General features: G+C 48.3%; 1 protein-coding gene across 1 annotated transcript in view; it reads left to right on the top strand.

Moving 5' to 3' along the window:
• C3 (complement C3) overlaps positions 1 to 14,500 on the top strand; it is a 30,462-nt gene extending 15,962 nt beyond the window's left edge. Inside the window, exons 22-41 of the mRNA XM_054562237.1 lie at positions 911 to 977; positions 1,075 to 1,161; positions 1,816 to 2,019; positions 2,426 to 2,501; positions 2,811 to 2,970; positions 3,982 to 4,080; positions 6,323 to 6,479; positions 7,985 to 8,148; positions 9,266 to 9,424; positions 9,570 to 9,629; positions 9,752 to 9,842; positions 9,953 to 10,004; positions 11,325 to 11,412; positions 11,529 to 11,618; positions 12,488 to 12,593; positions 12,815 to 12,904; positions 13,086 to 13,169; positions 13,930 to 14,013; positions 14,094 to 14,229; positions 14,316 to 14,500. Coding sequence (XP_054418212.1) covers positions 911 to 977; positions 1,075 to 1,161; positions 1,816 to 2,019; positions 2,426 to 2,501; positions 2,811 to 2,970; positions 3,982 to 4,080; positions 6,323 to 6,479; positions 7,985 to 8,148; positions 9,266 to 9,424; positions 9,570 to 9,629; positions 9,752 to 9,842; positions 9,953 to 10,004; positions 11,325 to 11,412; positions 11,529 to 11,618; positions 12,488 to 12,593; positions 12,815 to 12,904; positions 13,086 to 13,169; positions 13,930 to 14,013; positions 14,094 to 14,229; positions 14,316 to 14,457 — 2,196 coding nt within the window. The 3' untranslated portion in view covers positions 14,458 to 14,500. The remainder of the gene's footprint in view (positions 1 to 910; positions 978 to 1,074; positions 1,162 to 1,815; positions 2,020 to 2,425; positions 2,502 to 2,810; positions 2,971 to 3,981; positions 4,081 to 6,322; positions 6,480 to 7,984; positions 8,149 to 9,265; positions 9,425 to 9,569; positions 9,630 to 9,751; positions 9,843 to 9,952; positions 10,005 to 11,324; positions 11,413 to 11,528; positions 11,619 to 12,487; positions 12,594 to 12,814; positions 12,905 to 13,085; positions 13,170 to 13,929; positions 14,014 to 14,093; positions 14,230 to 14,315) is intronic.
• The last annotated feature ends 3,911 nt before the right edge of the window (positions 14,501 to 18,411 follow it).

The following is an 18,411-nucleotide window of genomic DNA, read 5'->3' as shown; positions in this document are numbered from 1 at the left end:
AAATCAGGATTTTTGTCTTCCTGGAGAGCTGAATGTTAAATATTTACCAGCACACCATGGAGGGATACTTGGTCTGCAAAGGAAAATCTGGGCATTATTACCAGGTGAAATAAAAGACATTCACTATCCACAGTAAATGTTTACCTGAAGACATAATGAGAACTTGAGCTGGGTCTTTGATGCTGAGATGGCCCCAACATTGTCCTAAATGCTTATGCACAGTCATTTATTTTATTTTATTATTTTTTATTTATTTTAATCATTAGTTTTAAAAATTAATTTTAAACTTTTAATTTTAATGTATGTACTTTTCTATTTCATTTCATTTATTATTTCTGATTAGTTATTTTATTTTTAAATTAAATTTAATTTTTTAAAGTTTATTTTTATTTTACTTTACACTTTGAGAGGCATTGGGTTGAAAACAGACTATGGAGCCAGACTACCAGGTTCAGACCCCTGTTCTGTTCTATTAGCTATGTGACTCGGGGCAAGTTACCTGCCCTCTCTGTTCACCAGTTTCCCCATCTTTAAAATGGGAGTAATAATAGCGGTAGCCACACCACTGAGTTGTTGTTAAGGTTAAATGAGTTAACCTAAATAAAGAAAGCTTCTAGGCATATAGGAAGATGTCTAAAGGCTTTGTTATTTTATTATGATTAATTTATAATTTCATTATTAAATGGCACAACAATAGGAGGTAGATGTTTGTATGGCCTCTTCCTTATGAGGAAGGAAGCTGAGGCACTGAGAGGTTATGTAACTGACTCCCAGTCACACAGCTGAGACTGGCAGATGCCATCATGTGTATACTACAGTCATCCCCAGAGCAGCGCCCTACTGACCAGATGTTGGTCTGTCTGTCTGTCCTTTTATTCACCGGGCTCTCCCTTCTGTCAACACTGTCCAGCCGGAAGGAATGAGAGTGAACAAAACTGTGATCGTTCACACACTGGATCCAGTAAACGAGGGCCAAAGTGAGTCAGCCGCAGGGGAGGGGGCGGGTCCTGGGTGGTGATGCAAAGTGTGGTGAGAGGAGGCTGGTGCCACGGGTGTCTCCCATTCAACCGACAGACGGTGTGCAGCGCGTGGAGGTCCCGGCTGCAGACCTCAGCGACAAAGTCCCAGACACAGAGTCGGAAACCAGGATCCTCCTGCAGGGTGAGACACCCTTGATCCAACCCCATGGGGCCCAGGAAGGTGGGGGTCCCTGACACCTGAGGAGGGAGCCTGGTCCCATCTTCTTCCGGGAATATTTAACCGTGGCTCCTCTCTCCTCCACTTCAGCTGGAACAGCCTTTTTTGGTCTGTTCATAGAAGGCTCCAGGCAGTATCTAATCAGCAGATAGCTTCTGCTGATAAAGAAGTTGAAGTAAGAAGTGATAGAGTTCTAGAGCAGAAATTCTGGAACTAATTGCCTAGGATAGAGGACTGGGGCGGGAAGGCACCTTGCAGCCTGGAAGACTCTGGTTTCCTCCTTTGTGATGGAGGCAAATAGTGGTATCTGTATCTAAAGGTTGTTGAGAGGATTAAATGAGATACTATATAGTATCCTCTTAGAAGAGAGCTTGGCAAATAGCATGAAACATTATGTAAGTATTCATGACAATTGTTTCTGGATTTTTTTTTTTTACTACGGGTAGAACAAGAGAACCGAGGGACAGCCCCCACTTCAGTCACATGCCCCAGCCCCCAGCTGTCCCTGACTCTTTGGCCCTGGCTGGTTGGAGCCTGGGAAAGCTGGGGGCAGCCCCAACCCTCCTCACCCCATAGTGGGTATGGTCGCTTGAGCGCCATCCTTCCTCCTGGCTGCAGGGACCCCAGTGGCCCAGATGGTAGAAGACTCCATTGATGGGGAGCGGCTGAATCACCTCATTGTGACCCCCTCGGGCTGCGGAGAACAGAACATGATCGGGATGACGCCCACGGTCATTGCGGTGCACTACCTGGACAACACAGAGCAGTGGGACAAGTTCGGCATTCAGAAACGTCAGGATGCCCTGGAACTTATCAAGAAGGGTGTGTCCCTTGCCCCTCTTAGAAAACCCCGCTCCGAGGCCCTTCTCTGAGATCTCCCCCCGTGGAGACCCTGGGCCCTCTGAGCTTCCACCCCCACGGAGGTCCCGTTGACCCTGAACCCCCTTGAAAACCCTCCCCTCTCTGAATCCCCTCTCCTCTGGAAACCCCTTATCCCTCCTCACTCTGGTCCTGGCACCCTATTGTAGTCTCACCCCCCTCTAAGCTCCCCTCCCCTCCACACATCTCTCCCAGTCCTGAGTACCCACTTTCCTCTCTGAACCCCTGTCCACTCTTCACAGAATCCTAGTCGCCTCTCTAAGCTCCCTCTTCGGGGGCACACACCCATACCAGCCATTGCCTCCACTCAGCCCCTGCTCCTGTGGTGACGCTTCTTTTGTCCCTGCAGGGTATACCCAGCAGCTGGCCTTCAGACAACCCAGCAGCGCCTTTGCGGCCTTCCGGGACCGGTCGCCCAGCACCTGGTGAGACTGTCTATCCTTGGCTTTGCACCCCTCTGAGCAGGTCCTGGATCCTGGCCTGGGGGAGTCTAGGCTGGCCTCCCCCCACACCGCCCTGTGCCACTGGACCCCTCCACCTGCAGAGTCAAGGGGCCCACTAGCTGAGTGACCTACAATCATTAAGCACTGCCTGCGAGCAGCACTGGGACCAGCCCCTGCCTCGGAAATTGGGCACACCTGGGATGGCCCTGCCCCTCTCCGCTCATTGTTTGGCTGGGATGGCAGTCTCTGGATCCCAGGGCCAATTGGCTCATGCTCTGTGCCCACCCCTAGGCTGACAGCCTATGTGGTCAAGGTCTTCTCTTTGGCTGCCAACCTCATCGCCATCGACTCTGAAGTCCTCTGTGGGGCTGTCAAGTGGCTGATCCTGGAGAAGCAGAAGCCTGATGGAGTCTTCCAGGAGGATGGACCCGTGATACACCAAGAAATGATTGTAAGAGGCGGGGACTCTGGGAGGGCGAGGGGAGAGGAGGGCCTGAGTGTCACAGCATGAACGGGAGAAAGTCTCTGTCTGCCATTTGCCACGTTCCCTGCATTGGGGTGGATGCAGAAGCAAAGGAGCCAAGAGCGTCATTCCTCCTTTGCAAAAACCAGAGACCTCAGGGTCCAATGCAAAATGAAAGTTCCCCAGCTCCCCACCGATTTGGAAACAAACTGAAAACTCCTTGGAGTTGTGGTTTTCAAAGTGTGTTCCCGGGCCAACAGCATCAGCTTTAGCCACAAGCTTGTTAGAAATGCACATTCTCGGGCCGGAACCCAGATGCACCAAAGCAGAAATTTTAGGGGCGGGGCCTAAGAATTAGAGTTTTAATAAGCCCCCAACTCCAGGTGACGCTGATGTGTGCTCACGTTGGAGAACCACTGCCTCAGCCTGACCTTTCGGGCTTCCAGAGTCACAGGCTTCCTCTCTCTCCAAACTCCATCTGTACTGCTTGGAGCTTGCTCTGTCTAGGCACTGGGACTTTGCACATGCTGCTCCCACCGCCTGGCATGCTGCCCCTATCTTCTTTGAGAGTTCAGTCCTACTCGCTCTTCAGATTGTGACTCTACCTGTCATCCCTTAGGCCCATCTTTCCCAACCCCCCTGACCAAGTCACACCCCCAGTACTCACTCTCACTGCCACGTCAACTTACGCGCAGCACTCCTCAATTTATAATGACGTATCTGTTGTGGAGCTGGTTGGTTCATGTCTGTCTCCCCTGCTAGATGGGGAGCTCCATGAGAGCTGGGGCCAGTGTCTGGTTTTTGGCTACCACCTTATCTGCAGCACCAGCAACATTTGCAGATGAGTGAATGAAAAAAATGAATACTAGAGTGTGGTCCTTCTGTGAGTCGCGGGGGAGACACCCAGCCCTGCTTTGACTCGCTGATCCTACAGGGGTGTTGGTTGGCATGTGGGGACACACTGGTGACCCCGTCCTTTCTTCCTGCTCCACATCCTAGGGTGGCTTCAAGAATGCTGAGGAGAAAGATGTGTCCCTTACAGCTTTCGTTCTCATCGCGCTACAGGAGGCTAAAGATATTTGCGAGGGACAGGTCAACGTAAGTGTGCACCATCCTCCTCTCCCCCTCTCCTCCCTCTCCTACTCAGGCACAGCCACCTTGGAGGTTCTGTAATCGCTGCATTTGCTTTGTCCTGGGGTTTTGTTTGGCCTTTAGTTTCCCGAGTGGGGGACCCCAGGATCCCAGCTTCACCAATTGCTTCTTCCTCCTCATGACCCCAGAAAAGTGATGGAGGGGAGAAGCCTGATACCTTTAATGGGAGGAACCCAGGCCCATCTTATTTAAATCTTGCAGATTTGAAAGAAATTATGGTAGGAAGGAGACAGCTCTAGGGCTGTGGGACAGACAGATCTGAATTTAGATCATAACTCTCAGGCATTTCCCCTCACTGGGCCTCAGTGTGTGCATCTATAAAATGGGTATAATAATCTTTGTTATTTTTAGGGCTCTCTAAGTTGTTCTAGATGTAACATATGTGTAACCTACATTATGCAAGAATTGAGGGTGGGGCAAAAGATTTACAGTTGTTAGTACACAAAACAGAGTTTATTCTTGTATTATTATTTATTAATTATTGTATTTTTTCTATACAAACAACTATAAACCGATTTTTGCCCCACCCTGTGGATGGGGAAATTATTTTAAGAACCCAGGAATTTTTCAGGTGCAAAAATGAAAGTGGCCTTGGGGACTCTACCAGGATGCTTTGCTTCTCTCTCCCTCATTCCCTTCTTGTCCAGTAATTCAGCTTTCCTGCCATGCAGCCTGCCTGGCAGAACATAGCCGCCTTCCCTGGGGCAATAGCCAGACCAAGCCTAGGGCTTCCAGAATCCCAGGGAAGGATTCTGATTAGCTCAGCCTGAGTCAGGTGATCACTTCTGGACCACTCCACTGAGACTAGGAAGTAGGGCTTCCTGGGCAAATATTACAGTTACCACTGTGGCCATGTGAATGAAAGGAAGGAGAAGTTCCTACAAAAGTCGAGGGTAAATATGGGAGAGACAGAGGACACACAGAAGGATTAGTTTCTACTACAAGATAGTGAAATTTTCTACTGCAATATAGCAACCTTACAATGGAGTATAACACAGGCTTTTGAACCAGACTGCTGGAGCTGAAATAAAGAGCTTCCTGGAATTAGCTTGAGAAAACCAATTGTTAATATTCCAGGAATATTGCAAGTTGATTGTTGAATGCAATCATTATTAAAATTAAATTATATAAACTTACATTTAAATAGACTAAACACTACACATAAAAACAAAGGTTGTAAACACCCAAAATTCATCATTTCTTAATTATTTTACTACCTTTTATTATCATCCATACTCTTGAGGTTATTTATGTCTGTCATACCTATATAGTGGACATACTACATAATCCTCTTCCCAACTCTACAGTAAGTGACTCCATGTTGGTACGTTGAAATTGGCCATGGCAGTATTTACACTATGGAAATCAGTAAACACCTCACCCCTCATGTCTACCTCGGCCCTTCATCTCTCTGGGTCTCAGTATTCTCATCTGTGGAGTAGGGATGAAGATGAAAATAAAACCTATTTCACAGGATCTTGAGGTTAAATGAGTGGATATGTGACTGGCACCTAGTGTTAGCTATGATGATAATTAGATAATAGGTGGACTCGGTAGTGTGCTAACCCTGGCTCATTCTAACTCATGAGTCTCTATTTGAGACATATCTTTCCCACTCCATGTTAAGAAATGTTACATTGGTAGCTTGAAATTGGCCATGGTAAGTGTATTTACACCACAGTAATTGGCAATCTATAAATCAGCCCCTCCCTCACCTGACTAGAGAGGTGATTATTAAACTTTTTTTTTAAAAGATTTTATTTACTTATTTTTAGAGAGAGGAAGGGAAAGAGAAAGAGTGGGAGAGAAACATCAATGTATGGTTGCCTCTCATATGCCCCCAACTGGCCCTCAACCCAGACCTGTGTCCTGACTGGGAATCAAACCAGTGACCCTTTGGTTCACAGGCCAGCACTGAATCCACTGAACCACACCAGCCAGGGCTGGTTATTAAACATTTACCAGCAAACCACTGGGTAAACAGATTGTACCAGGCACATGATAGGTACTCAGCAACAAAGCAGTTCATGGTGGCTAAAATGTCTGGGAACCCCTCCAAAATAGATCCAAGACAGATGTGGCCCAAGGACAGAAACCTGTGACCAGGAAGTGGTGATTATGTGATCCTTGCCAGCTCTCTGTGGCAACAGTGCCCACTGACCAGAGTTCCCAATCTTCTTTCTCATAGAGCCTGGGGCGCAGCATCAATAAGGCCGGAGACTTCCTTGAAGCCCAGTATGAGAAATTGCAGAGACCATATACTGTGGCCATTGCTGGCTACGCCCTGGCCCTGTTGGGCAAGCTGGAGGACACCCGCCTTGATAAGTTTCTGAGCACGGCCACAGGTGAGAGGCAGCCTGGTAGGGTAAGGGGAGATGCATGGCTGGGATTTGAGGGTGGCCATCTTAAGCTGGGCTGCATGGTTCTAAGCTGAGTTCGGATGGATAACACTAAGCTGAGCTGGAGTGTGTGGCTCTAAGTGTGAAAAGTGCTCATTGTAAGTGGCACCTGGAGGTCCACTGCACCATTTAACACGTACTTGTTGAGTAATTGCCATGACACAGAAGCAAGAGCATGGGCTCTGACATCAAACAGGTTCAAGTTCAAATCCCACTCTGCCACATTCTTACTGTGTGACCTTGTACAATTCACTTAACCTCTCTGGACATTGTATATAAAATGATACCCACATCATAGGATGATTACGAAGAGTAAATGAGTGCTGCAGGTAGAAGAAGGTCTAGCACGTCATAAGAGATCTGTCACTGATAATGTTATTGCCTTTAGTATTGTTAATAACATTATCATTATTTCAAGGTTAATTAGGATTGGATAAGATGACGTAGGAATTTTAGCAAAATGAGTAGCACATAGTGAGCACTTAATCAGTGGTTCCAGTGATGAGACCTCATCAGGTTTGTGCTCACTTATGTAACATATATGAATGTATACTGAAGTGGTTTAACAGAGAGAAGTTGGTTTCTTGCTGTGTAACGGCACAGTATGGGTGTCCCACGTTGGTGGACAGCTCTCCTCTATACAGTGATGCAGCAATCTGGACTCTATGTTTTCATGGCTCTGCCACCCCAGTGTCTCAGAATCCATTCTATCCAAGCAAAAGGGGAAACAGGAGGATTGTGCAAGGGAGGTACACTACGCATAAAAGGGGCCCCGTCAATTGCCGTGCACATTCTCTTGGCCAGATTTCAGTCACATGGCCATACCAACCTGCAAAGACATCTGGGAGATGTAGTCCAACCGTGTGCCCAGGAAGAGAAGGGAATGGCTCTTGGTGACAGTCTCTGCCATAAATACTTTCTTAGGCACTTGGGACATCACAGTGAATATTGCACAGCCCCTGCTGCAGCAGCTTCACACTGCAGTTGAGAAAAGAAATGAATTAATAGATTTCTGTAGAGCATCATGGTGCTGGGACAGGAGAAGGACAGGATGTTTTGCGAGACAAAAGGAAGGGCCTCTCTCTGTCTTGGGATGCCATTGACGCTGAATTGTTCAGGGTGGGTAAGAGTTAACCAGGGGTAGATGGAGAAAAAGGTGCTCCAAATAGGGAGAACAGAATATGCAAAGGCTCAGAGGTAAGAATAAGTATGGCAAGTTTAGAGAATCGCCTCCCATAGGTCAGTGGGGCTGCAGTTAAGAATTCAAGTGGAAGAGTGAAAGTTGATAAGGGAAGAGAGTGAGGCAGAAACCAGCATATTGAGAGCCACAAATGTGGTCCAGGACCCCTAAACACCAAGAGGTCTACTAGAAGTCTTTTTTCTAAGCTTTCTCTGAGCTCTCATCAGGCTGGACAAAGCTGTGAGCATGGGGTCTGGTGCTCTCTCTGCAGAAAGGAACCGCTGGGAGGAGCCTGGCCAGAAGCTCTACAATGTGGAGGCCACATCCTATGCCTTGTTGGCCCTGCTGCTACTCAAAGACTTTGACACTGTGCCTGGTGTTGTACGCTGGCTCAATGAGCAGAGATACTACGGAGGTGGCTATGGCTCCACCCAGGCAAGTGGTCCCACATCCCCCGGGCAACTGAATCCTTACCTCCTCTGGCCTCCCACTGTCCTTCCAGATAAGATGCTGGGATCAAGAGAGGCAGTTAATTGGAATGAAGTTGAGAAATTAGGTTTTGTTTTGTTTTTAGTTTTTAATCTACCTATGGATTCTGGACTAAATTCTGAATGCCCCAAGCTGTGTTTTGAGCTCCCTTTCCCTCCTGGTGTCTAGATCATGTTCTCAGGGCCCAGGTTCAGGTATGAACCTCTCTCTATGGGTTCTAGACCATGTTCTCAGTTCCACTAGGCTTCCCCATCTTATCCTGTCTCACCGGTGGGTTCTAGACCACGTTCGCAATTATCATATGGGATCATCAAGTCCACCTCTTCCTCTGGTGGGTTCTAGACCATGTGCTCAGGTCCCTCAGGCTCCCAGCATTACCTTGTCTTACTGTGGGTTCTAGACCATGGTCTCAGTTTTCTAGAGCATTATCAAAACCTGCCTCTCTCCCTGGTGGGTTCTAGACCATGGTTTCTGCAACCTCAAGCTCTAGCAACTTTAGGCTCCAGTTTGATCCCCTTTCTCTCTGGCGGCATTCACAGTGTCACTTTTGGACTCTAGATCATATGCTGTGTCCCCAGCCTCCAACTTCATTCTTTTTTTCACAAGTTGGAGACACATTCTCACTGTCTCCAAACTCTTGTCTTAGCCTCTTTTCTCCAGATCGGTCTCGATCGCATTCTCAATGTTGCTAGAGCTTGTCTTAAGCTTGTACTTCCTGCTGTAGTCTAGACGTGCTCAGTGTCTCTAAGCTCTGGTGTAGGACTTGGAGAATTCTAGAAGATGTCCTCAGTGTCTAATGACTCCCAGTCTTATTCATGTGCTCTCTGATTGGTTCTAGGTCTCAGTCTTAGTGTCGCCAAGCCCTAGTCTGAGCCTCTTTCATGCAGAAAGTTCTAGTACATGTCCTCAGTATCCATCAACCCTCAGTGTTATCCTCACCCCTTCTGGTGGGTTTTAGGCCACAGTGCCAGTGGCCCAGCTCTACGCTGAGCCTCTTTGTCCCCCAGTGTGTTCTGCTTTCTCTGTCTCCCACATCACTCTTTTTCTCTCTCATGGATTCCAGGCCACTTTCATAGTGTTCCAAGCCCTGGCCCAATACCACAAGGACGTCCCTGACCACAGTGAACTGAATATGGATGTGTCCATTGACCTGCCCAGCCGTAGCTCTCCGGTCGCACACCGCCTCTACTGGGATTCTGCCAGCCTCCAGCGGTCAGAAGAGGTACAGCTGCCTGGCGACCCCCCTTGCTCTCATCCTCCATGCCAATCAGAGTCTGCCAGGAGGCAGGAGGGAGGGCAGGTGACCGTTGCAGCCAAGGGGAGGTTGGTTGCCAACATCTTCTCTTCTCTCTCCCTACTCCCTGCAGACCAAGGAAAATGAGAATTTCAGAGTAACAGCTAAAGGGAAAGGAAAAGGCACCTTGTCGGTAAGAAACAGAACCCACTCCTGCTTGGCTCATCCCCTCCTCTCAGCCCCTCTGGCCCAGAGGGACCCTCTTCTTCCCAAGTCAAGTAGGCTGACCCCCAATCTCCTCTCCTGTCTCACCAGGTGGTGACAACGTACCATGCCAAGTCCAAAAACAAAGCTACCTGCAAGAACTTTGATCTCAGGGTTCACCTACGACAAGCCCCTGCAACAGGTAGAAGGAATAAAGACCCTATCTGCCACCTTTCCCCCAATGCCATGCTAGTGCCTGCCACACTCCTGAATCAGGACCCAGCAACCCATCCTTTGCCTTCTATGTTTCAGTCAAGAAGCCTCAGGATGCCAAGAACACTATGTTCCTTGAAATCTGTACCAGGTGAGAGATGGGTTACTGAGGTTCATCTTGATCATCCCTCTGTCTCTAGCAAGACTTCTTGTAAATAATATCTATGGTACATAGTACTTTCTGAGGGTATATCATATGGCTGGCACTGTGCTGAGCATCCTCCGGCGGGCAGACAGCACAGCAACCCTGCTTTGCACATAGTGTGAGGCTGGCCATGAGCGCATCAGCTGAGACCGTGCAATGTGATGTTAATCATCCGTGAGGGAGATTACAATTGTTCCAGGAATTTTACATTTTTTTATCACAACATCAAAAACTCTCGTACTGCCAATTATGAAAGTATAAACTAATGAAAAGTAGAGTCAGATGAGTATTTGTTTAGTGCACTGTAATTTAAAACGTTAGAACATTGAGATTAAAGTTTTTGAGCTTTTGATGTCACAAGGTATGTAAGAGTTCCTTTACTGTGAAGTTTTTTGCCAGTGTCACTTCCTCTGGGACGTCTGTTCTTTGGGGGGCCACAACCCCACCCCTTTGTTCATTTATGTCGATGCCCTTGCCCTCCCTAAGATCCTCTGGCCACATAGTGGTCTCTCCGCCAGCAGCAGGTCCACATACCCATGATCTGCTGTTTCTTCTCTGACTCTATGTATGTGCTGTTACCACTCTCCGTTTCTTTGCTGCACTTTTGTCTTTGTTGGCCAATTCCTATTTGATTACCCATTTTGGTAAGATCTCACATGCGTTTTTTACTGGGAGAGAAGAAAGTAATACAACTACATGTGTGACCTGAATGATGGGTGCTCAATGACCCGTCACTGATACACTTTGAAAGAAGCGATGTGATTGGTCATTGGTTGTGAATGTACATTTATTTACATAGTGATTGGGAGACTGAAGGGGTAGCAACTAGATTTGTCTTTTAGGTAATCACTCATGATTAATATTCTGCGGCACTGGAGCTAGAGCCGTGTTGCTGAGGGACTGGTGTTATTGAATGAAACCACGATAATGGAATCATGCACAGTGAGAACTGCCTGTATTCTTGTTTTCATTTTCTGGAAGAACTGAGGCATGGAGAGTTTCAGTGATTCATCAGCTGTCACAGAGAGCTGGATTTGAACCCATATAGTTGAGCTTCAGAGGCTGAACAGTTTAGTCACCTTGACCATTCATGACGGGCCTTTCCTTTATTCCCCTTCAGGGAGTGTTTCCTAAGATCTAACATCCCTCTGTGCTGCTCTGTGGGAGGCAGCAGCCTCAGTCGCTGATCAGACCACCTTGGCCAGGCACCGACCCCTATGGCTGACCCCGCCTGGAACTCAACCCCTCTCTCCCTGCCCCATCCAGATACCAGGGACCCACAGATGCTACTATGTCCATCCTGGATATATCCATGATGACTGGCTTTTCTCCCGACACTGCTGACCTCAAGCAGGTATGAAAGTCCTGGGCTCAGGGGCTGAGATTAGTGGGAAGGAGCCTGGGGTCTGGAAGAGGCTGAGGGAGGGAAAGAGATCCACGGGGGTTTTCACAAGCCCTTCCCTTCTCCAGCTGAGCACTGGCACTGACAGATACATTTCCAAGTATGAGATGGACAAGGCCTTCTCCAACAAGAACACCCTCATCATCTACTTAGACAAGGTAAGGCTTCCACTGGGGCCTTGACCCCTATGTGGCTGGGCTTGCTTTGTCTATTGGCCTTTGTCTTAGAGTCCTCTGTTTGATTCATTCTTTCTAGAAGTAAAGAGGATTGTACATTAGATGAGCTTTCAAATTGTTTTTGTCTTTTATTTTTTTAATGTAATTTCAACCTTACAGAGAAATTGTAGGGCAGTATAAAAATGTTCCATATACCCTTTATCCAAATTCATTAATTGTTAATATTTTTCTCCACATAGACATGTCTATTGCACATATATACATGTCTGCCTTCCTTCCTTGCTTTTTTTCTTTCTCCTCATTTTTTTTTTTGCAGCTTTATTGAGATATAACTGGCATATAACATTGTGTACGTTTAAGGTACATAATGTAATGATTAGGTGGATGTATATTGGGAAATGATGGCTACAGTAAGTTAGCTAACACATGCATCCCCTCACTTAGTTAGAGTGTGTGTGTGTGTGTGTGTGTGTGTGTGTGTGTGTGTGTGTGTGTAGCGAGGATTTTTAAGATTTACTGTCTGAGCAACTTTCAAATATGCAGTGCAATGCAGTATTGATAACCATGGGATGTTTTTATGGGCTCAGATAGCAATCCATTGGACAAAAGTCAATTTCATGGCCACACCAATGGAAAGGGAAGCTAAAAAATATAATCTAGACATGAGCCTTGGAGAAAAAGAAAATGATTTGTTGAACTGTTCATGAATCTTTGCCACTTCCTGCCCCTGTCTTCCCCACCCAGATCCTTCCTTGATCCCTCCCTTTCTCCACCCCTGCCCCAGCCCCCTCATACCCTGGGCGGGATTCCCTCCCATGTCACCCCACTGACTCACCACTTCCTTCTCCCAGATCTCACACGACCAGGAGGACTGTATATCCTTCAAAATTCACCAGTTCTTTAATGTGGGGCTTATCCAGCCCGGGTCAGTCAAGGTGTATTCTTATTACAACCTGGGTGAGCAGTCAACCTAGGGCCTGGGGTCTGAGGGTGCCAAGGATCTGTAAATTGGGGGTCTGGGGTCCCAGAGTTCTGTGAGTTGGGGGTCTAGTGGTCCCAGGGTTCAGGACCTCACATCTCCAGGTCAGAGGGGCTAGAGTGGGGAATCGGAGCCCCACAAGCATGGTCTTGGGTGGAAGCCTTAGCTTTCTGACTCCTCCCACCCCCTCTGCCCACAGATGAGACTTGCACCCAGTTCTACCACCCGGAGAAGGAAGCCGGAATGCTGAGCAAACTGTGCCACAATGAAATGTGCCGCTGTGCTGAGGGTGGGTGGCAGGCCATGCCCTCTGGATCCCCCACTTCCATGGGGGTGATGCAAGGAGCCCCAAAAGCCCACCCCCGATGGACACCAAGAGGGATGGGCCTGGGGCTGGCCACACCCATGGGTGGCGGACCCTGGGTGAGAAGTGAGACTTAGATCATGTCTCCTGCCCATGCACCCCGCAGAGAACTGCTTCCTGCACCAGGGGGAGGAAAAGGTCACCCCCGAGGACAGGCAGGACAAGGCCTGCGAGCCAGGAGTAGACTACGGTAAGGAGGGGGCAGGGTGCGGCACGCAGTGTGATTGTGTGAGAGTGATGGTGTGTGTGGCTGTGGTTGTGTATGTGAGAGACTGCGTGACAACAGGTGTGGTCATGGTTGTGTGAGTGACTGGCTGTGGGTGGCCCTGGCTGCATGTGGCTGTGTTTCAGGCTGTGATTGTGGGTGACTGGTGTGTGCATGTGTTATGAGGGGCACTATTGTGTGCGGAACCATGATTATGATTGGGCTGGGTATGTACAAGAGTGTAAAAAAAGGAAAAAAGGTGGTTGTGAGTAGATGTGGTTGTGCATGTGTGTGTGAGGTTGTGGTTGTGGGTAGCCATGATTATGTGAGATGGTGACAGCGGACGGCAGTAGCTGTCCTGGCGTCTATGATGAGTTTTGAGTGACTATAATCATGTGCCCGGCTGCAGATGACTGTGTGAGATGGCTGTGAGTGACGGCGATCACAGGTGGCTGTGAGTGAGAGATGGTGGCTGCAGGTGGCAGTAGATGAGGCGTGTTCTTGTGTATGCGATGAGTTATGAGCAGCTGTAACTGCGCACTTGGCTGTGTGTGACTGAGACAGTGGTTCTATGACCCTATGCGGCTGCTTCTGTCACTGGGGGAGACAGGGACTGTAGATGACTGACTGCGACCCTGCATGTACCTGCTTCGGGGAAGCCACATGCCCGGGTGCACTTGCAGGTAGGGGGCCCCCACCCCGACCCTGCCCATGACCCATGCTGTCCCTCCCCTCTACCCCCCAGTGTATAAGACCAGGCTGGAGAGGAAGGAGCTGGCGGACGATTTTGACGAGTACATAATGGTCATTGAGCAGATCATCAAATCAGGTCAGTCCTGCGCTGCTTTCTGCCTTTCTGCTTCCCCCTCCCTCCTGCACCCTAGCTCAGCTTTCTTCTCTCCCCTCCAGGCACGGACGAGGTGCAGCTTGGACAGGAGCGCAGGTTCATCAGTCACATCAAGTGCAGAGCAGCCCTGAAGTTGCAGGAGGGAAAACATTACCTCATATGGGGCCTCTCCTCGGACCTGTGGGGAGAGAAACCCAAGTGAGTGCTGGCCCTGGGCCTGTGTACACTTGCCCCCCCCACCCTTCCTAGCCCCTCCTGACCTGCCGTCTGTCCCTCCTCCCCAGCATCAGCTACATCATTGGAAAGGACACCTGGGTGGAGCTGTGGCCGGACGCGGACGAATGCCAAGACGAGGAGAACCAGGCACTGTGCAAGGACCTGAGCAGCTTCACAGAGACCATGGTTGTCTTTGGCTGTCCCAATTGACCCCCATCACGGTTCCCCCCAATAAAGCTTCAATCGTATTCCATGCGATCTCCCAAAGTTGGAGGTTTCTGCAACGGGGAAGGAGGCCCCTAAGGTCCCTGGCTGCCTCTCCTACATCTCAGCTCCATCCTTACCTGAAATCTCCAAGAAATCTCATTTGCATCCTTGCCTGTGCACTCACGCCCTCACCATCCTCACCTGCTGCTCCTTGCCCCTTCCCCTCAGTTCTCACCTACTTGCTCACTTGCCTCCTTACTGCGTCCTCACCTGAATTCTTACCACATTCTCATCTGAATCTTTACTTCCTCTTTTACCTCCATATTCAACTATATCCACCTGCATTTTTGCATCCTTTTGCATTTTTTACATCTTTGTCTGTAAACTTGTCTGTATCTTTACTCACATTTTCACCTGTCTTGTCACCTGTATTTTCTCTGTATCCTCCTCTGGGTCCTCACCTGCATCTTTACCTACATCCTTCTCTGGATCTCTTCCTGTCTTCTTACCAGCATCCTTACCTACGTTCTCACCTGCACAATTACCTGCCTTCTCACCTGCACTTTCAGCTACATCTTTACCTGTTGTCTTCATCAGCATCATAACCCTACAGCTGTCCTCTCCTTTTTCATCTGCATCCTCACCTACATCCTCACCTGTTATCATCATTCCCTTCATTCCTCATCCACAGTTCACTCTGTCCATCTACTATCTCATCTGCATTTCCTTTTGTCCTCTAGGTTCACCCCACCCTCCCGATCCTCACTTCCTCAATGGGCCTGAGCAGATTCCTCAGTGCTTCTGTAGGACCCAGCGGGGTGGCTGTGGCTGTAGCCGAGAGGGGGTGGTAAGGGGGAGAGGGAGGGTGATATTTCCGGCTGGAGCCCCAAGTGAGTGAGGGGAAGGCATGAGTCAGCAGTTGAAGAGCGTGCAGGAGCTATTTAGGTCACAGCAGCAGCAGAACGGTGTGTGGGGGGTTGAGGTGGGGATGGCAACCACTAGGTTGAGTGGAATTACTGGTTGCAAAGTGAAACTGGTGCCCAAAGGCCTCTTCTAACTTCTAGGTCCCCAAGGACTGTTGAAGGTGGGATCCGAGCTCAGGGCTCTGGGTCAGGCCATCAGGAAAAAAACCCCTTCAGCCTAGAAGTCATCCCAGCACAGCCCCCTTCCCCAAGACCCCCAGGTCCTAGAAACCTTCACCTCCCACTTCCAGAACTAAGGGAGGGACACATTCATGGTTCACCCCTGCTTTCTCCAGCCTCCAGTTGCCAGAGACTTTGGTGGAGGGGAGACTCAAAGACCCTCATCACTCACTAAGTGTCCCTGTAGACATCTGCTAACTTCCCCTTCCCCCAGCTTATGTCTGTCTTCTCATTTCTTTTCTTGCTTATTTCCCCTTTCTCCTGCCTATTTTCTTCATTTCTTTAAAGCAAGGGTTTTGTTGGGTTTGAGCACCTATGGTTCTAGGCTGTGAACAGCACAGGCAGGAGCTGAGGGCACTTCCATTGTGATGACAGCATGGAGTTGGTTTCAGACGGTGAGGGAGGGAGAACAGGGCACCGTGAGGAGGTGTCCCGTGGTGGGGCCACCAGTAAAGTTCACTTAGATGGGGGGATGGTTCATGTCATGTTTGGGCTTAGCTAGGCCATGGAGACCCGTCGCTTGGTGAAACACCAGCTAAATGGAGCTATGAAAGTGTCTTTTTAAAAATGGGATTCACACCTACAGTCAGTTGACTTTAAAATCAGTTTACCTTTGATAATGTGGGTGGGACTCATCCAGTCAACTGAAGGAATGAAGAGAAAAAATTCAGATTTCCTGTGGAAAAAGGAATTCAAGACTGTAGTATAGAACTTCTGCCTGAGTTTCTAGCCTGCGGATTGGAGACTGCAGCATTAGCTCAGCTGCTTCTCCAACTTGCTGGTTTGTCCTGTGGATTTCAGGCTTGCTGAGCCACACAATCGCATGAGCCAATTCCTTAAAATAAATCTCTCTCTGTCTCTCCATATGTATTAGATACTATAGATTAAATATAGACATAAGTTGGATATAGATTAGGTATAGATATAGCTATAAACAAGATACAGATACATAGATGTAGATAAATTATTGGTTCTGTTTCTCTGGAAAACCCTGCTTAATACAGGTGGTCAGAGGAGTCTCCAGTGAAGAGGGGGTTCTTGACTTGGGACATGGATGACAAGGAGGATCTGGGAAGGACTGTTCCAGGCAGAGGGAACAGTAAATACAAAGGCCCTGAGACAAGATTCTAGGTGGGCAAGTGCATAAGGCCTTCAAGTTAGTGACAGCCTCTCAGGGTCCATTCTAAGCTCAGGGGAAGGCAAACTTTTTCTTTAAAGGGCAAGATAGTAAATATTTTATGCTTTGAGGGGGTTATAAGTAAAATTGAAGGTAGTATGAAGGTACTTCCACCCTGCCATACCGTTTGCTTGGGATGGGCCCCCGGGGTGGTGGGCGTGATCTGCACCTCGCTGCTAAATACGTTCTGTGGGTGAAGAGCGATCCTTCTGAGGCCTGGCAGTCTGAGCAGGTGGGGGAATGGGGAAGGGGTGACCCTCCAGGCCAGTGTCCCTTTCTTCTCTGGATCTCAGCCAGCCTCTGTCCCAAGGCCCAGCTGTCTCCTCTGGTTAGCTGGCCAGAGGCAAGATGGCAAGTTGAGTCACCCACCCCCAGAATGAGATTCATCCTCTTAGTGCCTGACAGTCACCAACGGAGGACAATCCAACATGTAGGTGGTGGCCAGCATGACCAGCACAGAATGTGGACTGTGACGGGGTTTCGGCTGCCGGTCAAGGAGGCAGAGTAGGGATTAGGGCACAGAGGAGGACACCTCAGCTATGTTTCTGCAGTTCTCTAAAGTTCCACCTCTGATACTGCACTGCACTGCATATTTGAAAGTTGCTCAGACAGTAAATCTTAAAAGTCCTCGCTACACACACACACCACACACATACACATACACACACACACATGCATGCACATACACAACCACATCTACTCACAACCGCCTTTTTTCCTTTTTTCACACTCTTGTACATACCTAGCCCAATCATAATCATGGTTCCGCACACAATAGTGTCCCTCATAACACATGCGCACACCAGTCACCCTGCTCCTGTGGATTTGGCCCATGGGCCATAGTTTGCTAATAAGCTCAATGGGAGGCCAGTGAAAGATTTTAAACAGGGGAGAGATGAGAGCTGCCTTTAGTGTTTAAAAAGCCATTTCACTCCTAGTTATGAACTCAGAAGAATTGAAACCTGGTACCCAGACAGCACACAGGCTCACAGCAGATTGATTCACAGTGGCCAAGAGGTGGAAACAACTTAAATGCACATCAACAGGTGAATGGATACACAAAATGTGGTCTGTCCACATCCTGGAATATTATTCAGCTATAACAAAGGAACAGAGCACTGACACTCATATCAGGGCACTGATAGCAGGTGGATGAACCTTGAGAACATTATACTCAGTGAAATTAGCCAGACACAAAAGACCACACATTGCATGCTTCCCCTTTTATGAAATATCCAGAACAGGTCATTCAGTAGAGCAAGAACACAGACTAGTGGCTGCCCAGGGGCTGGGAAGATTGAGGAATGGGAAGTGACTGCTTAATGGCTATGGGGTTTTCTCTGGGGACATTGAAAATGTTTTGGAACTAGATAGAATTGCACAACACTGTGAAGGTATTAAATGCCACTGAGCAGCTCACTTTAAAGTGGTTATTTTTATGATATGTGAATTTCACCTCAATAAAATAAAATAAATATACATAAATCAATAAATACATAAACACGATTACACTATCTAGAGGACAGAGAATGAATTATAAGATGGCAAGACGTAAAGAAGGATGTCCAGCTGGAAAGCACCTACAATAATCCAAGCAAGAAATGGTAGGTGCTTTAATGTGTTACTCCACTCAGGCTA

The sequence above is a fragment of the Pteronotus mesoamericanus genome, unplaced genomic scaffold (genome assembly GCF_021234165.1).
Source record: "Pteronotus mesoamericanus isolate MK-2021 breed Mesoamerican mustached bat unplaced genomic scaffold, CSHL_Meso_final scaffold_636, whole genome shotgun sequence".
Taxonomy (NCBI): Eukaryota; Metazoa; Chordata; class Mammalia; order Chiroptera; family Mormoopidae; genus Pteronotus; species Pteronotus mesoamericanus.
The sequence above is the reverse complement of the archived record's forward strand: the minus strand, read 5'-3'. Positions and strand labels throughout refer to the sequence as shown.